Below are 24,789 nucleotides of genomic sequence, written 5' to 3'. Positions count from 1 at the left end.
GAGGGGAAGAAGCAGGTTCCCCGCTGAGCAGGGAGCCTGATGTGGGCTCCATCCCAGGACCCTGGGATCATGACCTGAGACAAAGGCAGCCACTTAACCGACTGAGCCACCCAGGCGCCCCTAAAACCACTAATTTAACAATGAGTAAGCCCATACTGAATTAATGGGACAGACTTTGCACAGCGAGGCTTGCTGTAATTTAAAAACATGAAACACTTGAGCATAGGAGTGGTATTCAATGTCTACCAACGTATAAAAGTGTCAGCTTTCTTTTTCCTTTTTTAAAACTATAGCATTAGTGATTTTATTCTTCTTGGGAACTCAGACAAGACTTTTGGCAGCTATCATTGTTCAGGATACAACCCAAAATTTAGAAGTTAGCGAACAAAAGAAGGCCTCTCGGAATCAAAATAGTTCTAACAAAGTTGCAAATGTTCCTTCTAAGGAGGTTATCGACTTTGTTCTACGTGCATTTAAAATAACGCAGCTTCCATCCTGAGTCCCATTCTGTCGCACAGAGTGTCTGCATACATTTTCTCTCGCCTTCTGTCTGTGAATAGGAGATAAATGGGTAGGTGGTGGCCCCCATTTCACAGTGACTCAGAGGCGCTGGGTGACGTACCTGTGACTCACACAGCCCTGCAGTGGCCGCTGGGACTCACCTTCTCACGTGGCAAGCTCTTTGCTCCAGGCAGCCCAGCCTCACAGCACGGCATCTGTGCTTCTGAAATCACAGTCCTCTGACACGGATGAATGGAGGCTGCTTATGGTATTTGTCTCACCTGATAAGAATATTCATACATTTTGCTGCCGAAACATGAATGTGCTCGATTATAGGACTGTGTATGTGTGTGTGTATGTGTATGAGAGAGAGGTGATAGAAATATGTATCTCGAATTGCCTCTTAAAATCTTGAAGATGATGAATTGTAAGGCTCATCTGGCCCTAGGAGCTCAGGTGATGGGTTTTGGTTCTAGAATGTGTCTTGTGAATTCACTAAGCTGACTTTCTGGTCTCTTGGCCTGTAGCAGGTTTATAAGGGAAAGGGAGCTCTGGCTGCCAGACGGGTATGCTGACGGTGGGAAGTGACGTGGCAGCAGCCTGAGGAGGAGGGGCAGGGGAAGACACAGACCATCGCTGCCTGGGGCCTCCCCATCTAGTGGCTCACCCCACCTCTGTGTCCCTGTTCACAGATTATCCACTGGCCGTCAGGATAATCCTGAGTTATCGGGGGAGCGGAGCTGTGATCAGCAAACTCCTTTTATCTCTGTGTGTCTGCGTGGGTGTGGCTCTCCAGGCGTCTGTCGGCACACACAGCATAAGGCAGCGTGGCTTCAGCTACAGAGAGGCTGCCACGTTCAGTAGTACTTCATTCTTCAGAGGGGTTCTTTTGACGATCCACCTCTCTCGAGCGCTGGTTATCTCACCCTCCCACATGGAGAAGGTGTAACGGCTTAGCTCTGAAACTGCTAACCGTATGTGGTCGGCTGTCCACGGCGCGTGCACGATTCTCAGAGCAGCAGCGGCGTGTTCAAAGTGAGCCTGGCTTTTAGATACAAGGCATCTCACACAAATGTGCGCTCAAGTTTGGAAAGATTTGAAAGAGATTTTCTTCCCCTTTGGTTTTCATCTTTAGCAGGAATATCTTTCCCCTTAAGTTTATAGAAAAACCGATTCTCAACAGCAACTAAAAACGAAATTCCTGACAAGCTGCCCCCTCTGTGTTTTTGTGGCTGTTGCCGAGCAAGGGAGGGCGTAAGCACGGTGATCCAGACTACTTGGCCTGTGCCCAGTCTGGCCGTGTGTGGGTGACCCTCCGTGAATGTCCTCAGTTTGTAGCAGCGGAGCAGAGGCACTGCTGGCGGGTGTACCCGAGCCCTCGCCCCCCTCTGCAGCAGCAGGGTCTCGCTTTCACACCCTGCTCGGTCATGACGTCTGAAGAACTGGTGGTGCAGACATGGAGACTGTCCCTAAGTGCAGGGCCACGTCCTGGAGGTGGCGAGGGGTTGCAGGTGTGTGGGCAGGACGCCTGGCAGTGCCGAGAGGGCAGTCTTGGTTCCTTGCAGCGGGTGGTGACAACTGCCCCTCCGTCCTGGAGGGGGGCTGTTGCAGGTCACCCAGAGCACCTGGCGGTCTCCCGGCCGTGGCCACAGCCCCGGAAGCAGGGGTCTCTCTGGTGCCAGCTGGGGAGGAGAGCTGTGTGAAGACGCTGTACTTGACCCACATGCGTTTTCTTTCAAACAGGGAGCTCCCATGCTGCTGAGGACCAGTGACTGTGACTTTGTGTTTGGCTGGGAGACCCCGCTGGTCTGTCCAGACGAAGTGAAGGTGGACGGCTGCTCCCTGACGGACGAGCAGCTGCATTACAGCTTTAACCTGTCCAGCCTTTCCAAAAGCACCTTCAAGGTAATGCCACTCAGCCAGAGCCCGCTGATCTTGGGGGACACGGCAGCCCGGATTCTTTGTGATATCCTCCTGTGTTGTAGGTGATGGGGCACCTGTGACTATTGAGGCACAGTGCACGGAGGGGTAATGGGCTTAGTCCCCATCCTGGACACAGGATCGGCTTGCTGGGGATTCTAGAGCATGGAGCAAACAAGGCCTAACTGACCCTAGAATTGTGCCCCGCAGCTCAGAGTTTTGCTCCTTAGGGCTTTGTAAAGATTAAATGACACAACAGAGGTCAGGAGGCTGCTTAGGGACATGAATGTGAGCGTGTACCCCATAAGGGCAGGGCCAGGTCTGGTACACCCGACAGACGCCACGAGTCCTTCCCCTGTGTCTCCTTCCAGCCTGGCTTTAAGATACAGATGCAGCTCTTTGCTGACTGCAGAGGTAGTGGGTGCAGGGAGCTACCGTGTCCCTCTGACTGGAGATACAGCTGGGTGCGGGGGGTGAGGGGGAGCTTATCTGGCCTGTGTGTCATGGACTGTTAGTGATATTGATGAGGCCATGGGCATCTTGAGTCACTGGTGTTTGGAGGACCCTCCACCTCTGGGCCTGTGATCTAGATGTTACTGAGTTATGCACCTTGGACGATGCCCACCAGATCCCAGCACCTCCCAGGGGATGGTAGCTGGTGAGTAGTGAGCCCTGATGCCCGTGCCCTGGCTCCTGTGATGGAGACCTTGCACAGGTGTGACAGGTGTGCAGGAGGTGTGAGCCTGCAGAGGGCGGGGCCAGCTAGGAAGGCAAGAGTCCTGCTCAGTTATGCTTTCTGCTCATCAGCTCAGTCCTCAGCACTCCTTTGTTGCAGCGGGGGCTCAGTCCTCAGCACTCCTTTGTTGCAGGTGGGGAACTGGGCTTCAGGAAGGGGGAGGAGCAGCCTGAGGTCTCATAGGAAGCTCCCTGCCGGAGGCCTGGCTCTCAAGCCCAGCTAGCAGCGGGTGCTGCTGCTGCTAGGGGCCAGGAGGAGGAAGAAGGCTGGGCTTGGGGGTGGATGGAGTTGTGGATCCTTCCAGTGGCCAGAGGCAAATGTCCAGACAGTGGGTAAGGCATTGCCCTCTGAGGAAGGTCAGGATTGGAGAGAAGGAAGGGAGCACTGAGACACCCGTGCCCAGGCCCCAGGTGGCCCCTGCTTCCCAGCAGGAACACACCTCCCTGCAGTGACGGCTCTCCCTCCGCCTTGAGACCCATGGACACCCACGCGTGCTGTTGTCTGTCCAGGTGACCCGAGACTCACGCACCTACAGCATAGGGGTGTGCACCGCGGCAGCAGGCCTGGATGAAGGAGGCTGTAAGGACGGAGGTGTCTGCCTGCTCTCCGGGAGCAAGGGGGCATCTTTTGGACGGCTGGCATCAATGAGACTGGATTACAGGCACCAGGATGAAGCTGTCATTTTAAGTTATGCCAATGGAGATAATTGTCCTCCAGGTAAATTTTTGTAGCAGGATGCGTTTTTGTATTCCTGGTGAGTGTGGTGTTAGACCTGGTACCAGGAGGAAATTGAGGCATGAAGCTCCAGATGCTGTGGATGCGGACACCTGGCCTGGACCACACGGCGTTCCACCCACACAGCCCTGAGTATGAGTGCTCAGGCCTCAGATGCATCCTGGCCCTGGGCCTCTTGTCTCGTTGTGAGAGAGGCCGGCGGTCCTGCTGGTGGCTTAGGGTGGTGGCTTCCATAAGGGATCCTTTCGAGCGTTCCCAGGTGATCGTGCCCGGCAAGAAAAGCACAGCTGAGGTCGTGCTGGTAATCAGGGTCACACAGATGTTCTTCTTTTTTCCAGAAACTGAGGAAGGTGTCCCCTGTGTGTTCCCCTTCATATTCAACGGGAAGAGCTACGAGGAGTGTGTTGTGGAGGGCAGGGCGAAGCTTTGGTGCTCCACCACGGCCAACTACGACAGAGACCATGAGTGGGGCTTCTGCAGACACTGTACGTAGCGGGGCACGTGTCCGGGCTCGGGCTGCCGCTTAGCCGGCATCCTTCCCAGGCTGGCTTCGTGCTCCGACCTCTGTGGATGTCCGAGTTAATTCCATTACATGTAGTTTTTCCATGTCAGGCTTGTTTTCTGTAAAGAAAGGACATCTTGAATTGCTCCATGGGATGTGTACGTGACCGCGTACGTAGACTGAAGTAAGGCAGGGCTGAGAGGTGATGCCAGCTGGTCAGTGGGGGCCATTCTCTAACTGAAGCGGTTTGTGCCCTTGTGCCAGTTTGGATGATGCCCGCTTGTGCCCGTGCAGAGTCCTGCTGGTGATGGGTCTGCAGGGCGGCACAGGCGTCGTCAGGAGTAGCGGTTGGCTCATTCACTGGTCTCTGCTGTGTGGCAGGCGCAGGACAGGGGCCCGGGCTTCCGGCTGAGCCAGGCTGCGTGTCCTTGCTCTGGCGTCACGCGGAGACCAGGGCTGGGAGCCAGTCCTGCTCGCGTGTGGCACAAACGGATGTGAGCACTCAAGGAACGTGATGAGAAAATACACAAAAAACTACTTAATTCTTGGAAATGATCAGGGAACGAGAGGATATAAGGAAATTCTCAGGGTTAAATTTACAGAGGTCTATTATAGTTTTGGGGCTTTTTATGACAGTTGGCCTGGTCTGTAGGACGGCACTCCCGTCTTTAGGTAATTATAGTACCTAATTGTTGGCTGTTTTTATTTCTCGTCCTTGTTCACGTGACCAAATGTTGATTACCTATCCACGAGGAATGGGGCTAGTGCCATGGGGTCATTAGGAAGCACAGGAAGAGACAGACACGGGGCCCTGCGGGGCCTTGGTCTGTTTCGGGTCAGGGGACGTGTGAATGAGACGGCCGAGCTCTGGCAGGGTGGTGGCAGGTGGAGGCGCGGGGGGGGAACGCAGCGGAGCGGGCCGGTCCGGGCTCTGGGGGGCCCGGGCTGCGGTCTGAGTTTTCTATGTGCTGCTCCCCAGCAAACAGCCACCGGATGTCGGCGATTATCTTCAAGTGTGATGAGGATGCCGATATCGGGAGACCACAGGTCTTCAGTGAAGTTCGTGGCTGTGAGGTGACATTTGAGTGGAAAACGAAAGTTGTCTGCCCTCCAAAGAAGATGGGGTGCAAATTCATCCAGAAGCACAAAACCTACGACTTACGGCTGCTGTCCTCGCTCACTGGGTCTTGGTTCTTTGTCCACGAAGGAGTCTCGTGAGTACCTGTCACCACGTGCCAGCCGTGTCCTTGTCACGGGCCTGATGGTGGGCTCTCCATGTCCCTACCGAGCTGGGGCTGCCACGTAAGCCTGGTGCTTGCAGTGGCTTGAGAGCCCCGGTGCCAGTGTCGAGCTGGGTTTGAAGGCGGAGGTGGACGGAAGGGGAGCCTTTGGAACCAGAAGCTGGTGATCAGCGTGTGATAGAATGAGTCTCGAGCATTGTGCTTGTGGGGGCTTCTGTCTGCTGCTGGGTGTGTGTGCGGGGGGTGTGTTGATTTTCTCAGCTCTTTGGCACAATCCCCTTAGGCTGTGTGGGTCTGAGGTTCGTGGGCTGTGGCGGCCGCTCCATGACTCTGCCAGGGGCCCTCAGATCAGGAAGGCCTCAGCGTGGGGCTGGGGCGTGGACTTGGAGGCCTTCAGTCCTGAGGTGAACAGCTCGCTTGGGTTGGAGCTGCTGCAGGTCCCAACTCAGAAGCCCTCCTAAACCACACTGTCTCAGGGCTCGCCCGCACCTGCCCGGGTGACACGCTGCCTTCTTCGGTAACCAACTACTCCTGGGCCTTTATTTGAAAACCTGGTTTGGTGCTGCATTCAGAGGTGCTGTGGAGTACTTGGTCATCAAAATGATTCCTGTTTCTGAACGTGACGGACAGAGGTGCACCCCAGTGTGTAGGGCAGACTGACGCCGCGCCCCCCTCCATCTCTTTGTGTTGTTTCACAGGTACTATATAAATCTCTGTCAGAAAATATATAAAGGGCCGCTCGACTGCTCTGACAGAGCCAGCATTTGCAAAAAGAGTGCATCTGGTGTCGTCCAGGTCTTGGGGCTCGTTCATACACAGAAGCTGGATGTCTTAGGTAAAGGCCCTGGGTCCTTGTCGTGCATGGTTACAGGGGTTGCATCGGAGTTGGGAAGGTGAGGGCGTCCTCATATGGCCAGGAGGGGGTCAGCACTGGCTTGAGTTGAAGCTGCCAGATACCATTCCCAACGACCGTTTCTCAAGCATTTTGGTAATTTCTGGAACATTAGAATAAGTACCACTCTGTATTCCCAGAAATGGCAGGTCCTGGCAGGTGTGTATGGAGGGGTCACCTCTCCTGGGAAGGTACTTCTCCCCCGAGAGGGCCACAGTGGTTAAGGTTCCTCTGAATCCTTGCTCCAGCTCTGGGTTGAGTGCTGGGGTCTGCACATACACACAGGCGTGTATTTGGGAAAGCTGAACAGTTACGCAGGAACTTGGTAAAGATAATTCAGGGGTACGTTTTTGTAACATTGTAACAATTTAGAAAATACTGCGGCTCTTTTTAATAGTGTTAGAAAACTCATCTTGCAATTGGTTGAGTGAAAGAGTCTGTCTTTCATTATTTATTTGAGAGAGCGAGAAAGCGTGCATGTGCGAGAGCACGAGCACGGCGGGGATGGGGGGAGGGAGGGAGAGAATCTGAAGCAGGCTCCATGCCGAGTGCGGAGCCCGACGCAGGGCTTGATCTCATGACTCTGAGATCATAATCTGAACTGAAATCTAGAGTCAGACACTTAACCGACTCAGTCACCGAGGCACCCTTATCTTTCATCATTTAAGAGGCAGCTCTTTTTTAGATAGGAACAACTGGGGGGCCCAGTGTTCAGGGGACCAGTAAAGAAAAACACCTTTACCTTGTTGGAGTAGAGTGGGGTCTCCAAGCTGTCCTGATTAAACCACGGGTGACTTGAGTCTGCTCGAGCTGTTGAGAGGGAGACCAGGAATTCTGTCACATGGATGAGGGGACAGCAGACGGTGGGTCGGCAGCGTCGGACGGAGCGGCCCTCCCAGCGTTGAGGGTGGCCCTCTGCTCTGTGGTCTGCTGGGCATGTAGGGATACCGATCCGCCCTTCCCCAGTTCCCACAGCCAGGGAAAGAGGTTTGCAGAGTGAGGGCCTCACGGAAGGTTCAGCTAGTGGGGATCCTCTGGTCCCCAGCACACCAGGGGCCTTACTGTTGGGCTGCAGCAGGACGGCTGTCCAAGGACAAACACCATGACCCACACGCTCATGAAGGGGTGGGGGCGAGGACTCTTCTGCTCCAGGAAGTCGGGTGTATCTACAGCTGTGCTTTCTGCCCGGGCGATCCTCACAGCTCCGTGGCGGTGGGCTTGAGGTTAGAGTCCACGTCCCAGGTTGGGCAGTGAGCTGGGGAAGGTCGAGTGTACTGCCCGGGAGTGTCAGCTGTCTGTGGTACGACCTGCACTGGTTGGGTTCCACGCTGCGGCAGTTTAAGGCTTTCTCTTGTAAGCAGTAGAACTCTTTCTGCCACAGTTTTGCTCAGGAGCCTGATAGTACAGCTTTGAACTTGGGCAGGGCTGAGGGCCTGGGCCTTCGGCTGAGCAGTCCCCCACATCTTGACCTGTGTCCTGGGACAAGCAGGTGGGAAGCTGGTACCGAGGCCTGTTTCCCCTGCCTCTCCTGTCTCAGTGGTGTGAGAGTCAGGGGCTGCAGCGTGTAGGCTGCCCCCGGGGACCCCGCCCTGTGCCCCTGAGCCAGGCTGGGCTCACACTCAGTGGCTGGAAGCAGTGGCAACGTTGAGCTGGCCGCCACACCAGCTCCTGGGTGACTTGTCGCTGAGAGCAAGTGCTCACGTGCCTCTTAGACCCTGCACGTCATGGTCTCAGCTGCTTCTTATCGGTGATATTTTCAGAAGTGGGATAGTTGGACGCAGAGCCAGAAGACCCGAGAAAACCAGAGTTTTGTTTCTGGTTTTTCTCTTTGTAGTTTGGAGGTCTAGCCCCTACCCTTTTACTCCTGGGGTGCTCAGAGGGCGGGGGTGTGTGTGTGTGTGTGGGAAAGCACCTGAAATGACCCAGGGACTATACAGAATTGGAGCAGCTGTGACAGCTCCTGGTGAGTGACGTTCTTCTCTCCGTGTCCATCGTTCCGGGCACGTGGCAGACGCTTTGGGCGGTATTCCTCTTGCACAGGTGGAGAGACGGGCTCAGAAGCTCTGCTGCCCAGCGTCAGGCAGCGAGCGAGCAGGTGGGGCGGGGCTGTGAACCCAGGTCTTCCCCAGCTGTGCAAGGTGTGGTGCGGACCGGGAGGCAGTCACTGAACTTGGCCATGCTGAGAACCCAAGACTGAAGTCTTGAGAGAGCCGAACATTCGTTCTGTCTTGGCTTTTAACGTAGATGTTGACTTCTGACACTGAAGCTTTTTATAACCAGAAATAATGTTGCTTCCATCCTTCGTGTGTTTCAGATGACAAAGTCATCGTAACTTATTCAAAAGGTTATCAGTGTGGGGAGAATAAGACGGCATCTGCCGTCATAGAGTTGACCTGTGCAAAGACCGTGGGCAGACCATCGTTCATGAGGTGAGAGGGTCGAGGGCCGCATGGGGAGCTGTGGAGAGTGTGGACTGGGGGCTCGCCAGCATCTCTTCCCCCGGTTTTCACTTGCGGGTGTGTTCAGGGAGAGGGTGTTTGTGCGGCGCTGAGACTTGGGGCCTGGGGAGGGGCCAGGCCTGTTAATTGTCCTCTAGTGTGCAGGGCTGCTCCGCACAGGGAGGGATTTCCTGGAAGAGGGGCCGGGACGCAGGGTCACGTGACCAAAGTGACATGTAAAGCGATGTTTCACTGACCTCTGCCTTCAGCATCATTGTAGAACCGAAGAGGCAATGGTTGGCGCCGTCCAGGGCCAGCTGTTCAAGGGGCCTGAGACCCCCAAGCAGGTGGGGCTGGCACCCGGGGTGCTCCTGGATTACACTAGAATTTTCCAGGCAACTCTGCATCCAGTGCTAGGAAGAGTTTGGCCAACAGAGGGAGCATATGAGCTGCTGTTTCCTAACCAATGATTCTTCCAGAAGCTGGTCTGGAATTTCTGGGGAGATGCGGGAATTGTCCAAGGATTTAAATCAATGTCTGAGTCAAAACTTGTAAAATAAAGTTAAAAAACTTGGGAGCAAATTTTTCCAGCTTTTAAATGTTTGCACTCTTTTCTTTTCTTTTCTTTTCTTTCTTTTTTTTTAAGATTTTATTTATTTGAGAGAGAGAGGGATGGGGGCAGGGAGAAGCAGACTCCCCACTGAGCAGAGAGCCTGACAGGGGGCTCGATCCCAGGACCCCAAGATCATCACCTGAGCCAAGGGCAGATGCTTCACTGACTGAGCCACCCAGGCGCCCCTAGATGTCACACAGTTTCTTAATTAAAAAAAGAAAAACTGTGTTAAACAGTTGCCTACTTTTTCACGTGGCTGATGTGCTGGCCCATCGTCTTCCTGTGATGCTGTTGAGAAAAGTCACTAACAGCCGTCCTAGCCCAGAGCTGCCCGTGCCCATCATGGGGGTGGCAAGGGCTCGGCGGTGAGGGGGCTTCCTTGGGGACCCGGGGGTCAGGACCGCCTGGAACCCTGAAAGCCAGTCATGCAGGCGCAAGAGGCCCCGCGTCTGGCTGCGCGTGACCGCGGTCCTCGCTTGCCCTCCAGGTTCGACATCGACAGCTGCACTTACTACTTCAGCTGGGACTCCCGGGCCGCCTGTGCCGTGAAGCCGCAGGAGGTGCACATGGTGAACGGCACCATCACCAACCCTATAAATGGCAAGAGCTTCAGCCTCGGGGATATTTATTTTAAGTAAGTGGAACATTTTCCTTTTGAGCACTGAAGCGTATTCAAGATTGAACCAGCCATTTAGATCTTCCCCTAGCAGAGGAGCTGCGAGGTAAATAGGCAGTGTGTTTTAGTTACTGTTTCTAGGTAGTTGTCCTTTTTGCTTAAACCGAGGAAAAGCATTACTCAACTATTAAGTTTTAACACCAAAGATGGTGAATTCTCTTGAGTGTAAAAATAAAGTCGCCCCTCCTCCTTCCCTTCCCTTCCTTTTTTTTTTTTTTTAAAGATTTTATTTATTTATTTGACAGAGAGAGACAGCCAGCGAGAGAGGGAACACAAGCAGGGGGAGTGGGAGAGGAAGAAGCAGGCTCCCAGCAGAAGAGCCTGATGTGGGGCTCGATCCCATAACGCCGGGATCACACCCTGAGCCAAAGGCAGATGCTTAACCGTTGTGCCACCCAGGCGCCCCTCCTCCTTCCCTTCCTGATAATCCCAGGGGTCGAAGCTGAAACCTCAAACCGTTTTTGGTCAGGAATCCCTGGGCGTGTCACTGGTGGGGTTCCTGAGGTCAGGTGGCCGAGGGACAGGCCCGAGCTGCTGGCCACGCCTGGGGCAGGCTGAAGTGGGCATTTTCCGGGATGCCGCTGAGACCACAGGGTGGGGAGGCAGGACGACGGTGGGGTGGACGTTGGTGCCCTTGGGCATCTTCACAGGCTCCCAGGCCGGCAGAGCTGGAGAAGGGCCGTGGCCTGCAGCCCTGCAGTTGTCCCTGTGTGTGTTTGGGTCTATCGGAAACGGGTTTCTGGAAGGCCTGGAGTCACTGCCATCTTTTCTGTCTTTTCAGGCTATTCAGTGCCTCTGGGGACATGAGAACAAATGGGGACAAGTACCTGTATGAAATCCAGCTTTCCTCCATCACAAGCTCTAGAAATCCAGCGTGCTCAGGGGCCAACATATGCCAGGTTAAACCAAACGACCAACACTTCAGTAGGAAAGTTGGAACTTCGGACAAAACCAAATACTACGTTCAAGGTAATTGCTTTCGTCAATGTTCCGTGTTCACCTTCTTCGAAGGAGGGGCTTTAAAATTTTCATGAAGAAGCTCCCTTCCGTTGAAATCCCCGGTTTGAAAGCAGAAGCCCGGTCTGAGTCTGTGTTTTGATACGCAGTCATCAGAACGGACTGAATAGTATCAGTAAGACGAGCATCTCACTGTAGGAAAAAGTCACCTTACTTCACAGGTAAACAGCTGAAAACCAACACTTGGTCTCAACCCGAGGTTGTGAAGTGGGGTTGATGGCAGAAGGTAAAGTGTGCACGTCCAGGAATTGCCTTCGATTTGGTTTCGTCATGTTGATTCTTTACTTGGCAACTTCAGGTGTTATTACGGAAGAGTAAAACACTTTACATTTGCCAAAATGATGAAACAACAGATGCCCTTGAAAAAGTTAAACATGTTTAAAAACCCAACCGACTCTGATGTAAAAAGGGCTCCTGAGACATTTCCTGCGAGGAGAAGCAGCTGCTCCCCGAGTGGTAGGAGCCCAGACGTCTGTGTGTCCACGTGCAGACGCTGAGCACCGGTGTCGCTGCACGTGGCCATACCCCGTGGGCCCGGCAGACAGGCCCACCAGGTCAGCCTGATTCACGGTCATGACCCCACATCGTGGAGTAAACTCCCGTGGCTCTTTGTGCTGCTCCAGTTATTCCGAGTTGGATTTACTCGGGTCACGTCTGCGCGTGCGTTTATTTATTCGTAGTTCGTTAAACTCCTTTCAGACCTTTTTACTTTCAGGGTTCACCAACACTAGAAAGTCAGTTTAGTTTTAAGACGACTTTTTGCATTTCAGTGTAAATCTCTTCCCGAGTCTGCCCTCATTCCAGAGGCAAGAGCAGGAAGCCACGGAGCCCTGTCTTGCGGTGATTCGGAGCTGCCATCGGCTCCCCCATCAGCTCGGGGGCGTGTGCCCGCATGGCGGCCTGGTGGGGCGGTCCGTTCAGGTCATGCCTCAGCCAGGTACGAGTGAGAGAGGACACATGGGGCCTTCCTGAGCCTGGCCCGCAGAGCCTGGGGCTCCGGGCTCCCTTCTGTTCGTGGACGTGGCTGCTTCACACGCCAAAGGCCCTGGCTCTGTAGCAGTGGTGGACTGTGAACTTTGAGCCACCTGCAGAGTTTGGAGAGGGCAACGTTCGCACACGACTCCCTCACTTCTGACACCAGCTGCAGGTTTCGGGGAGCTTCTGTCGCTACCCTGAGGCTTGATCATTTGCTTGAACTCAGGACTCACTTGAGCTCTTAGGTCACAGTTAAGGATGGAAATTGGCTAAGGGAAGAAGCACATGGGGTTGTGTCCAGAAGGGAGCCGGATGCTTTCATCGTCCTCTCCCTGTGGCGTGAGGATGTGTTCCATTGCCAGCGCCAGTGTGTGATGACATGCACGGAGTCTCACCAGCCAGGGAATCTCAGCAGTCCCCCAGGGTCCAGGGCTCCGTTGCAGAGGCCTGTTTAGTTGGCGGCTGGCTGGTTGCCCGCTGGATCCATTTCTGTCTCGAGACACGCTGATACCACATGGCCAGCCCCGGTTCTAAGTCCTACTGTTAGCTGAGGACAGAGGCTGGACCTCTTCTGCGGCAAGGTTCAAGTCTTTCCTGGTCCCTGACGTGAAGCAGGGGCTCCGTAGCGTGTGTCGGGCAGCCTGTGAGAAAACGAGCACGTGGGACCTTTGGAGAAGGCCCTTCATCTATGATTTTAACTTTTAAGTCTATGCAAACTTTTTACAGACCGTGGAGAGATGAACTCGGCCCTTTATTGAAATGATGGTGATGTCGTGTGGCCGTACTGTGTTTTCCTTCCCGACAGATGGCGATCTAGATGTGGTGTTTGCCTCGTCCTCTAAGTGTGGAAAAGATAAGACGAAGTCTGTGTCTTCCACCATCTTCTTCCACTGCGACCCTTTGGTGAAGGACGGGATCCCCGAGTTCAGCCACGAGACCGCCGACTGCCAGTACCTCTTCTCCTGGTACACCTCTGCTGTGTGTCCTCTGGGGTGAGTGCGCTGCCCTGGCACGGTCAGGGCCTTCCTGTCGGTCGCTTTCCCCTCGGGATGCACACTTCCCAGCTGTACCCCCAGCCTGCTCCCTCAGAACTTAGCTGAAGCATCTGCTTGTACGTGTTTTCCGCCCCCACCCCCAGGGGTGTCTTGTGGGAATATTCCAGCACGTCTGAGAACCAGAGAGGCAAACCCCATGTAGCCACCGTCCGGCTTCAGTGGCTGTCCAAGGCTTGTCCTTCCTGGTCCCCCATGCCCTCCTCACCACCAGCCGCCACTCCCAGTGCGTCGGCCCTCCGCCAGCATGCACACACGAGGCCTGAGTGCCCCCACTTTGTTTCCCGGCCTTTCCCAGCCGACATGTCCCCTCACTAGCTCGCGGGAGGCGGCTGCGGTGTCTCATCTTGGTGTTTCCAGCACCCTTTTCCATGTGTTCTAGTGCAGATTATCGCGTGCGAAGTGTTACTTTAACTTGAACGAAGTGTCGTCTGTGTTTGAAGGAACGAACACTGGTTCTACAGATTTTGAAAATCCGCTGTAGGCCAGGTTTTCATGGGAAGTATGCATTTCTGTGCTGAGGGCTTTCTGGTGAGGGAAGGGCGATCTGGGCCTCCATGTGGCCTCAGGGAACCTGCCTCTTCTCGGGCCCGCGGCCTTTGTTCCTCTGCCCGGTCCACGGCCACGGTTAGAGGCCCTCCTCTAGAACACAGGGTTACACACTGCTCTCCTCTTGGATTTGTTTTCTACCTGTTTCATCCGCGTCAGGTTCTTACAGGAGCTTCTCATTCTTTGTCCTAAGATCAGGAGGAAAGGTTCTTGCCTTGCTGTGGTTTGCCTTGTGTCCTGGAGAAGGGTTTCCTTGCGGTGCGTAGAAACCATGCTAGGGACATTGGAGGGAGTTCCAGATCCCATCTGTCAGATCTTAAATCAGCTTTCACTTCTAAAAGGAGTCCTGTATTTTCCAGGAATGTGGATGTAAGCAAGTCGTAGCAAATTTCTAAAGGTTGGTGCCGTACAGGCAGCACACACGGCGTTAGTTAAGAATCAGTAACGAGAAATTAACCGAAAAATAGAAGCACATTTGGACGGTAAAGCACACGTCAGAATAATTCCTGGCTCACAGGAGAGCCCAGAAGTAGGAACGAGAACACACTTAGAAGTGAGTGATGTCGAGCGCCTCCCTGGTCCGAGCGCCGGCGTGCGGCCCCGGGGCTCCTGTGTGCGGCTGACGCCCTGCCCGTCCCGGCTTGCAGGGCAGGGCATGCGGGGCTGGCGGGGGTCCCCGCCTGAGCAGACAGTGACTGGGAACGCTGAGCTCCTCCTCCTTGTGGTTCGGAACCAGCTCGCTTGGCTCGGGCTGAGTTTGATCAGCGCGGTTACCCTTACGTGGTCGGGCCGTCGGCTGCCCACTGACCGCACTTGAACTGAGTGGTTTTCTGAACTTGTAGCATTTTTATCATCCAGTTTGCTGCGTGTGTGTGGCCTGTCGCTGTGCCCTCTCCTGCCGAGCAGCCGGACGATCCGTCACTGTCCTCTCTGCCTTCTCAGGGTGGGGAAGGGTTGCCAGTGGTGTGTTCTGTCACCGCAGGCCCGAGGGCCCGGAGGATCGGAAGTTCGAGTCATTCCACAAACGCCTGGTTCTCTGAGTAGAAAGGGAAGTCTGTCCTGGTGCTTCTCGTTTTATATTAATTTTTACTTTTTTCCTTGAATGGTTAAGGTCCTGGAAGTACACTGCTTTTCCCCACGCATGGGTGGGAGTTGTGAAAGCTTCGCTGGTTGAATAGCGGCTGTGTTCGTCACTAGCCCTGCCTCCTGGGATGAGCAGCCTGGACAGACTGTCTGTGTCGCACCGCACGGTGTCCTGGGGGGTTCCCTCAACCGCCACAACGCACTGACGCCCCATCCCAAGGTCCCAAGACGAGATGAGGGAGGGAGAAGCCTTCCCCAGGCGGCAGTCACTGTTTGTCCCCAAAGAGGAGACCTGTGGTCCTGGGAGACCAGTGGGGCCAGCTGGTCCCTCTCTTCCGCTTCACGGGAGCGTCTGTGCCCTGACAGCTGTCCGGTCTGATGAGCCAGGACTGAGGCTGTGGTCTCTGTCGCTGCTGCGTGCCTCGCTCCCGTGTGCTGTACTCCTGTCTGATCTCGCTCTCCAAGGACTCGTTGCCGTTCTCTGCGTCCCAGGTTGGGAACCGCGAGGGTCGTCGCGCTGGTGGCATGCCCCTGAGTGGTGTGGCTTCTTTTCAGGGTGGGCCTCGATGGTGACGGTGCAGGCGAGGACATGCCGGAGCACAAGGGGCTGTCGGAGCGAAGCCAGGCCGTGGGGGCGGTCCTCAGCCTGCTGCTGGTGGCGCTCACCGGCTGTCTGCTGACGCTGCTGCTTTACAAGAAGGAAAGGAGGTAAGGAGAGGGAGACGGGCGCCTCAGCATGGCGTCCTGGGGTCTGTGCTCGTGTGTGTGTGTGTGTGTGTGTGTGTGTGAACATTATGGAAGCTGTCTCCGAAGTTGTGTTTCGTAAATGGCTGCGTGCCTGTGACGAGGTGTTCCATCTGAGCGGCCCTGTGGAGCCCGTCCGGGCGTGTGAGTCAGGCACGTAGCCGATGCTCTGTGGGCTCTCAGCCTGGCCCGCCAGTTTCTAGGACATTGGTCTTTGGTTGTGTCCAGAGATAGAAAATGAACACTTTTCATGAGCAGACTTCTGATCCGTGGAGCCCTCTACACTATCCTCCCACTACCCTTCCTCCCCTTGCAGAAGGGAGCGTTTATGAGATGCCGCTTTGGGGCAGTAGGACGCCATCCTCTTGGCTCACCTTTCCTGGGTAAAAGGGCTCATGCCAACGTGTGGGTGTACGTCCAGTAGATTGCCATGTCGTGCATGAAGGAAGCACAGAGCCCGAGAGTCCTGTGGTGTGGCCGGCCCCGGCAAATGAGAGCGGGCGTCCTGAGTGGGCACCCCACCCCGGAGAGGCTGGCACGGGGATGAAGAATCAGGGCAGAAGGGCTGGGTAGGAGCTGGTCTTGGGTTGGCACGCATAATCTCATTGCAGCCTGGAGTGGTGGGGACACGTGGCCTTATAGTCACACGGGCAGTGGAAGCACAAATGTCAGCTACCTTGCTCTTGCCCTTGCTACCCTAAGAGGTGGAGCGGGGTTTGAATCCACTTTTGTCTGATTCCAGGGTGTTCTTTTCACTGAACTGGTTTATAGCCATGTTGCCATGGGCTTAGAGTGCCCGGGCCGTGGAGGGCTGTGTCGTGGGGTGGCAGGTGTCTGTGTCGGCGGGGGCTCGAGGTGCGGGGGCAGGGGAGGGGCTGGCCAGGGGGGCCTCCTGCCCTGCCGGTTCCACCCTGCAGTGAGTGTGCTCGCCTTCCAGGGAGGTCGTGGTGAGCAGGCTGGCCAGCTGCTGCAGAAGAAGTGCAGACGTGTCCTACAAATACTCGAAGGTAATTTCCTGTTTCCTGTCCCCCCGGCCCCCCCAGGGTTGGGCTGTGCGGACGCTGACGACCTCGGTCAGTGATGACTACAAAAATGCCATCATAAGCACTTTGAGATACGAAAGGGAAAACGTCATCCATCGCTTGTAACCCAAACACACTTTCTGTGTTTTTTTCCTTCGAGTTTTTCTCATTGCCGTTACAGCTGATTTTCTTAGAACGTTTAATACTTAAGTTGCTTCTACTTTTTTGATTATTTAAAAAAAATGAAAAATAATGAAAATTTTTGTGCATCTGGCATTTGGATGGATGCTTTCAGATAAATTTCTCCAAAACAGGCATTATTTGGCTAAAGAGCCTACACATGCTCCTGGCTTGTGAGAACTCCTGCCAGACGGCTTTCTAAAAGGCTTATCTCAGACTCAGTCATGGTTTCTCTTACGGCTCAGCCCCGCCCTGTCTCCCCCTACCCCCCCCACCCTGCCCCGGCACCTGGCTTGAGTAGAGGCTGCTTTCCTGCCCTTCGTGACACTCTCTACCTTGGTGGGGTCTCAGCAGGAGCTGACAGTTGCCAGCCCTCCCTTCCTCTCCTGGTGGGGAGCCTGGGAATGTGGTGACCGCAGTGGGCAGGGAAGGGGGGTCCCCGACTCTGGGGTAGGTTGTGGAAGGGAGGGTCATGGGGGAACAGAACGGGGTGGAGCCTCAGATCGGCTCCAGGGTCCTGCTTTGTCCTCGGCAGGTAAACAAGGAGGAGGAGGCAGATGAGAACGAAACCGAGTGGCTGATGGAAGAGGTCCAGGTGCCGGCCCCGAGGCCTGGGAAGGAAGGACAGGAAAACGGCCACATAACCACGAAGTCTGTGAAGGCTGAAGCCCTCACCTCCCTGCATGGGGACGAGCAGGACAGTGAGGATGAGGTCCTGACCATCCCGGAGGTGAAGGTGCACTCGGGCAGAGGGACTGGGGCCGCGAGCGTGCCGCATGGGAGAATCCCGCAGAGGAGGGGGCTTCGGGAGAGCGCAGAGGGCGCTGGGGTGCTGGCAACAGGGGACCAGGCCCGCAGAGGGAAGCCCAGGCCCGCGCCGCAGAAGACCGTGAACTCCGGCGGCCTGGCGTCTTTCCACGATGACAGCGACGAGGACCTCTTACACATCTAGTCTCCTGGTACTTCCAGGAGACGCGGGTCCGGCGTCGCCAGGTACCTCCAACCAAATAAGACTTCAGCTCGATGATGCTTCTATCATTTTTGCCTTTAACAAAAACTGTTTCAAAAGGGAAGAGTTTTTGTGATGGGGGAGAGGGTGGAGAGGTCAGGTTTACAGTCCTTGGAAGGAGGCTCTGCTCCCGTCGCCGGGGGCGGAGCCGGGGCCCTGGGTTTTGTCCCCAGCCCTCACTTAAAAGCGTGGCAGCCGTGCGCTTCATAATGTGCGCCTGGGCCAGACGCATCTTGGAACCGAGGGCTGTGTATTTGAGAAAAACCCTTGCTGCTTTAGGCCCTGTAGGGTTTTGACCATTATATTTTAGCATTTAATTCTCTCCTCCTATTTATTGACTTTGACAATTACTCAGGTTTGCGAAAAAGGAAAAAAAAAAAAACAAAAACAAAAAAACAACCCAACAGTCTTTTTCCCCGACGGCAGGGGTAACGTCGTGCTTCGTCCCTTGTCCGGAGGAGGAGCTGTCGGCATGCTAGGAAGGTTCCATACGAGATTTTGAGCTGGTCAATAATGTATCCTCTAAGTTAGAGCGCTCCATTCTGCCCTTCCTTCTTGCTTCCTGTCCCGAGGGGAAGTGCACGTGCACACGCACGTGCGGGGTCCCCGAGTGCCCAGGCTCTGGAGGGTTCGCCTGTTCTCTGCCTCTAGTCAGTAACGGCTGCAGCTTTTTGCATGACGTCCTCAATCCTAGGTGCACAGAGCACACGTATCAGTATTTCTTTCGCCGGCTGGTGAATTCAAACAACCCACCCAAAGATTATTTTTGTGTGTGTGTGAGGATGGAGTTGAGATGTCAGAGAAAATAACTTTTTTCCAGATTTGGGATATAGGTCTCACCTCTTCAGGTTCTCATGATACCACCTTTACTGTGCTTATTTTTTTAAGAAAAAAAAAAGTGTTTATCAACCATTCGACCTATAAGAAGCCTTAATTTGCACAGTGCGTGACTTAATGGAAACTGCATGAAAGCCGATGGGCCAGCATTTCGCCCTAGCGTTGCACTTGGGATTCCTGCTCTGGGGGTGCTGGATCGGCCTCTCAGTGCTGCAGGACGGGAGGGCAGGACCACTGTCCTTCCCTGGCTGTTGGCACCTTTCTTGAAGTGTTTAATGAATGACTTTTCTCGAATTATAGAATTGTATATAGACTCAGTGGTATTCATGTACGGAAAAGCAAGCTACCCTTGGTTTGTACTCGGTTTGGCTGGCTGACTTGATTTCAACATGAGTGTATTTTTTAAAATTGATTTCTTTCCTCATTTTTTTTTCAATCAAATTTACTGTAATATTAAGTATTCAACAATTTCAATAAAAGATAAATTATTAGTCGGGTGTTACTGCTTTTTCCCCCTTGATGGCGAAAAGTTGCCAAGCCCATTGCCAAGCCTGCTGGCCATGTGTTCTGTGACAGAAGTTCCTGAAGAGGTCTGCGTTTGGGTTTGGCGGGGGGGGGGGGGGGGGGGTGTCCCACTGGTGCTCCGTGAGCACTGCTCTCTCTAGACTCGTTCCTGTGGGCAGGTGTGAGTGCCGGGGCCACCTTGCCTGCGTTCGGCTCCCTCGACGTCTGCTGTCATCCCTCTTTTCGAGAAAGCAGATGTCAGGGTATCCCCAGGTAGCCCAAGCAGCCACCTAGGAGTTCGGATTCCGGCGTGGCCAGCGAGTAAGTCAGGGAGCTGTCCCCATCTTGCCTGGGGTCGTTCCTCTGTACGCTTCTCACGGTGACCCGTAATTGGAGCTTCCGAGATGTTACCATCAAAGCAGACGAAGCAGAAAGTGAAGCGTCAACTTGGGCTTCTTGGAGTCAACATCCTTCCTTTCCTCTATCTCATTTTTTCATTATCCAGTTGGAGTCTTTTTTTTTTTTCCTAAGGATTTTACAGTGTTTCTTCTGAAACAGACACTCAGGTTTTAGAAGAGTGTATGTTATGACCCAGGTGTCGCTGGTCCTCGGGCATTGTGTCCAGCAGGCTGTTCTCCCAGCCCTCCCCCGCTTTCCTCTAAGACACAGAAAGCCCCTTGGTCAGGAGGGCCACTTGCACGCACGTGCCGCCCTGTTGGTGAGCTCGATGGCGGGGGTGTTCTTCTGCACCCCAGGCTGCCTGCCTAGCGCGCAGCTCATGGCTGGCTGGCAGAGGGGGCCAGGTGACCCATGTGCTTGCGGGCGTTTGCTCGGACTCTTGAGAACCTAGGCCATCGCTGTCCTGGGCTCTGAAGACAGATAGTCACCATCCCTGCCAGCTGTTGCTGTAGGTAGTTTTAGGAAAATGTGCCCTGACCCCAAATAGGAACTATGATGTTTTCAGAGAAGTGATTTTATTGGTAAGAGTACAACCCTCCATTTCCTTGAACCAACTTTTTTACGCCCTTTGTTGAAGACTGTCCAAGAGCGGGAGAGAGAGAGAGAAAGGGGGGATAAGCACAGTGTAGGCGAACCTATGTCAAGGAAATCCATAGTAAGGTGGAGATCTGCGCTTACTAGAACATTTCAAACCATTTGAAACCGGTTCTTTGCCACAACCACCAAAATCGTACAGTGCATACGATGAGCCCTTCAGGAAAATTTAAAACCTGGGCATTTAAAACAATCTTGTGGGATAATCCAGTCCTTCATGTGAGTGAACTGATGGGCATGGAGGGCTTAACTAAGTCTCTTCTTGGGGATCAGTCACTAGGGGATAGTGAGCGTGTTGGGGGCAGGTGGTATGGATGAGGTTAGATTTAAAGAAATCCCCTTCACCAGCTTCTGAAGAACACCCACGACTCAGGTGTGTTCACAGGGCTGGCTTCTCCCGCTGGACTTCGCTGACTTGGGGTTAGCCTCCCCCTCGAGCTAGCCTTGCTGTGGGGCCCAGGAGCGTGGAGTGAGTGAATGGTCCCAGCGGAAAGCAGGCGTGGGCTGCTGTGGGTGCCGGGCTGGCCGCCCGGCTGGGCAGTCCTGTGACGTGTCCAGGCTCAGCGGGGACCGCGTTTTGGGCAGATGGAGGGGCTAAGGCCGGAGCGGGCCAGGGACTCGAAGTGTCTCATGAAAGTCACAGTGAGGAGTGTGCACTTGCCCCAGAGGCCTGCGAGAGCCGCGGAAGGGGGTGCGGGGTTGGTGCAAGAAAGGACCGGATGCACGCTGACACCCAGGTGGCCGTGTGGGCCGCCCTGTGGCCGTCTGTGCAAGAAAGGACCGGATGCACGCTGACACCCAGGTGGCCGTGTGGGCCGCCCCGTGGCCGTCTGTGCACGCACTGGACAGCCGCAGGCTCTCAGCCTGGAAATAAGGAGTCCGGGCAGAAATAAAGTTTTCCTGAAGATGGAGGGAAACGGGGTTCCTGGGTGGCTCAGTCGGTGAAGCGTCTGCCTTGGGCTTAGGTCATGATCCCAGGACCCTGGGTTCAGTCCTGCATCAGGCTCCCTGCTCCGTGGGGAGTCTGCTTCTCCCCCTCCCTCTGCCCCTACCCCTGCTTGTGCGCACGCACTGTCGAATAAATAAAATATTTTTAAAAAGTGGAAAGAGCTAAGGTAGGCTTGTGAACAATTAACTCTTGTTTCCTCACCTCGTAGTTTTTGCTGTGTGTTGACCAGTTTGCAAACCAAAGTCAGTAAAAAATTACTTCTAATATGATTTTTTTTTAAAGATTTTATTTATTTATGTGACAGAGAGACAGCCAGCGAGAGAGGGAACACAAGCAGGGGAAGGGGAGAGGAAGAGGCAGGCTCCCAGCGGAGGAGCATGATGTGGGGCTTGATCCCAGAACGCCGGGATCACGCCCTGAGCCGAAGGCAGACGCTTAAGGACTGAGCCATCCAGGCACCCCTCTAATATGATTTTGATACAGTGTTAGAGGAAAACCAGATTGAACACGTGGTACAGCTGCCGTCACCCCTGGACCGGGCAAAACCGTGTAGGCCCCGTCTGTGTTCACAGCCATGCTGGGGTGACCCGAGGGCTGCTCTCAGCACCGTCCTGGAGGAAACGGCCTTGGGGAGCTGGCCGCGGGGAGTGCGGTGCCCCAGAAAACCCTGAAAGAAGCTGGGGGCTGCGTGCCAGCAAACCGTGGGACCCTCGGCTACAGACTTTTTTTTTTTTTAATTTTGAGACAATCAGAACATGCAGAAATTTTGAACAAACAGGACAAGGAACTTTTTTCTTTGAACCATGTGAAAGTGAGCTGCCTCCCTGATGCCTCACTTTCCCTGGACACTTTGGGATGTCATCCCGGGGAGCACGATGCCACCACCCAGCCCAGAACACGAAGGTCAATCCCGGTGACCAGCCGAGCCTTGGGCTGTCCAGGCATCACCGCTTGTCACAGCGATGCCCTTTTCAGAAGGACCCCGTTCAGAAATCTATGTTGTACTCAGTTACTGTGTCTTTTTGAGTTTATTTCAGCCCAGAAAGTTCCTCCGTCTTCTTTGTACTTCTGTGGCCTTGACGTGGGAGGCTGCCCGCCTCATCCTGCTCGGGGTCTGACACCCTGACAGGCCACTCTCCCCATGGGCCGCCCCTCACGCGCCCCGGCACTGGAGGGTCCCTTCCGGGGCAAGGTCTGGGAGGGTCCCACGCACAGGAGTTTCTGTGGCCATGGAGCCGGGGTGCACCATCCCTCTGGATGTGGATGTGTTCACCAGCCAGGAAGCTCTCCAGACCGCCCACGTTGGGATTCTTAGGCTTCATCACGTCGGCTTAATGGACCATTAGCTCCATTTTCAGTCCTTCTTCCTCCTCAAGAGAAAGGGGGTGAGGCTGAAAGCTAAGCTTCTAAGCATGGCTTGGTCTATCCCGTGACCAGGAGCCATCCAGGAGCCATCCAGGGGCACCTCATTAGAACAAAGGACACTCCTGTCACCCAGGAAATTACAAGGGTTTCAGGAGCTCTGTGCCAGGAACTGGGGGCAGAGACCCAGACACCTTTCCTATGATCTCATGCCAGTAGAAAGGCCTGCCTTTCAGCTTGGAGCGTGTGAAGTCCTGCCTTTGGGGAGGTTTGCCCCTGGTCCTCCTCCTTCCTGCCCTCCCAGCCAGTGCTCAGCCCACTGGCAGCAGCGGCAGTAGGCAGGCGGATCGCAGAGCTGCAAACCCCCGAGGTGGGCTGTGCTTTGTACCAAGCCACCCGGGATAGCCCTGGGCTGGAGACCAGCTCCCAGTGGCCATGGAGCAAACAGATGAGAGTCCAGAAACACAAGGGCACCCTTGGCACCATGAACATCACTCTATCTGCCTCTGATGTGTGCAGGAGGAGGGACCTGCCCTTAAGGTCTGGGTCATCCCAGGGCTGAGATGGGGCTCGGGGAAGATATTTCCTATCCGACAGCATTTTGATGTCCTCTGTCAGCAGCTCGAGCCGAGGCTCCTGGGGTCCCCAGGACGCTGTCCTGACCCAGCGTCCCGGGTGTCAGGTTGCTTTACAATCCAGCACCTGGGAGACTGCCCCGGCATGATCAGGTGATGTTGCTGGGTAAAGTCCCACGGGGTCCTGGAAAGCTGGCCGTCCTATGTTGGGGTGAGGATAGGGGGAAATGGGTTTGCTTGGGGAGCTTGGCTCTCCCACCACCATGTGCCCAAGCTGAAGGACTGGTTAACCAGAAAACCACAGATTGCTTCCCCGTTCAGCCCATGGCCCTGCCCACAGCAAGACTATGACAGTTCATAGCCAGCTCCCGGTTACACAGGCGCAGCCTTGGTCCCTCCTGGTCAAATGCAGATGTGAGAGTCTCTGCCTGTGGTTCTGCGGTGGAGGCCAGAGGACCCCACTGCCGGCTCCCAGCTCTGCCTTACAGTGAGGAGGGCAAGGGGGGACGAGGATGAGGCCTGGAGGGGCCTGGCCACCACCGGCTGGCGCTCCAAGAACAGCCACGGGGCAGGCGTGCAGTCAGATGGGCTGGGGAAGGAGTGCTTGAGCCCGGTCTCTGCTGCCAATGCCCTGACCTCAGAGGTCAGCCCGGCAAGTAGGGTCCCAGAGGGGCGTGTGTGGGGCACAGTCAGGCAGCCACAGGCCTGGTGGGCAGGGCTGTGCATAGGCCCCGGGCTCTCCTCATTATTGCTGTGTAGCCACATTACCACGAAACTAGCCGTGGAAAGCCACGCACACTGGTCTCCAGTTTCTAGGGGGAAAGAGGGCAGCCGCAGTGTAGCTGGACCCTCTGCAGTCTGGGGAAAGATCTGCTTCGGAGCCCAGGTAGTCCCTGCCCTGTAGGCCCGAGGGTCTCTGTGAGCCAGGGTGCCCTATGTCCTTGCCACGTGGACTCCCGCACGGCGCCACTTGCTCCAGCAAAGCCAGCAACGGGAAGGGGGCCTCCTAGTAAGGCAGCTGATACGCTGTGCGTGATGGAGTCACAGGAGAGCATGGCCACGTTCGCGGTGTTTCACGGGCACAAGCCAGTCTCGGTGCAAGCACCAGGAGGCAGGGTCATGGGGGGCCACCTTCCCGCCCCTGCCTGCCACAGCCTTCCTGCCTTTCCTCACCTCCTGCTTGTCCCCCCGACCCCCACCACCCCGTCAGCGCACTAGATGTGCGGTGCAAAGCACGCCAAGGGGCCAGTTTGGGGCCCCCCCCCAGTGCCCTCTGCGTGAGCTGTCCCTTTGTGAGTCTATGCCCCGTGAAGCGTGTGCCGCGTGGAGTTAGAGGCTGCCCCGTCTCTGTGTCCCGGGGCCAGGCACTGTCTGAAACCTAGAGGGCCTGGGCCGTACCTGTCGAGGGAGCAAGAGCACTAACATGGGAGCTGCCGGACCAAGCACAGGTTAATGAATTAAGGGATGTGGCTCTGGAGCAGACCAAGGTTCAAGTTCAATGACACCGTGAACTTGGGAAGTTGCTGTTAGCTCCCCAAGCCTCTGTTTTCTCAGCTTTGCAGTGGGGAGAGTGATAGCACCTCTCGCAAGTCGGTCCTGAGGACTTCGAGAACACACGTTGGGG

At 55.1% G+C, this 24,789-nt stretch overlaps 1 protein-coding gene across 1 annotated transcript in view; it reads left to right on the top strand.

The window, feature by feature from the left end:
* Nucleotides 1-19,213, top strand: part of IGF2R (insulin like growth factor 2 receptor) — a 97,404-nt gene extending 78,191 nt beyond the window's left edge. Inside the window, exons 37-48 of the mRNA XM_057310911.1 lie at nt 2,245-2,406; nt 3,667-3,874; nt 4,231-4,377; nt 5,374-5,608; nt 6,334-6,470; nt 8,842-8,956; nt 10,066-10,212; nt 11,036-11,223; nt 13,052-13,238; nt 15,486-15,638; nt 16,612-16,681; nt 17,412-19,213. Of these exons, the coding sequence (XP_057166894.1) occupies nt 2,245-2,406; nt 3,667-3,874; nt 4,231-4,377; nt 5,374-5,608; nt 6,334-6,470; nt 8,842-8,956; nt 10,066-10,212; nt 11,036-11,223; nt 13,052-13,238; nt 15,486-15,638; nt 16,612-16,681; nt 17,412-17,828 (2,166 nt within the window). The 3' untranslated portion in view covers nt 17,829-19,213. The remainder of the gene's footprint in view (nt 1-2,244; nt 2,407-3,666; nt 3,875-4,230; nt 4,378-5,373; nt 5,609-6,333; nt 6,471-8,841; nt 8,957-10,065; nt 10,213-11,035; nt 11,224-13,051; nt 13,239-15,485; nt 15,639-16,611; nt 16,682-17,411) is intronic.
* The last annotated feature ends 5,576 nt before the right edge of the window (nt 19,214-24,789 follow it).

Source organism: Ursus arctos, unplaced genomic scaffold (assembly GCF_023065955.2).
Source record: "Ursus arctos isolate Adak ecotype North America unplaced genomic scaffold, UrsArc2.0 scaffold_13, whole genome shotgun sequence".
In the NCBI taxonomy this organism is placed as follows: Eukaryota; Metazoa; Chordata; class Mammalia; order Carnivora; family Ursidae; genus Ursus; species Ursus arctos.
This window is presented reverse-complemented; position numbering and strand designations above follow the sequence as displayed.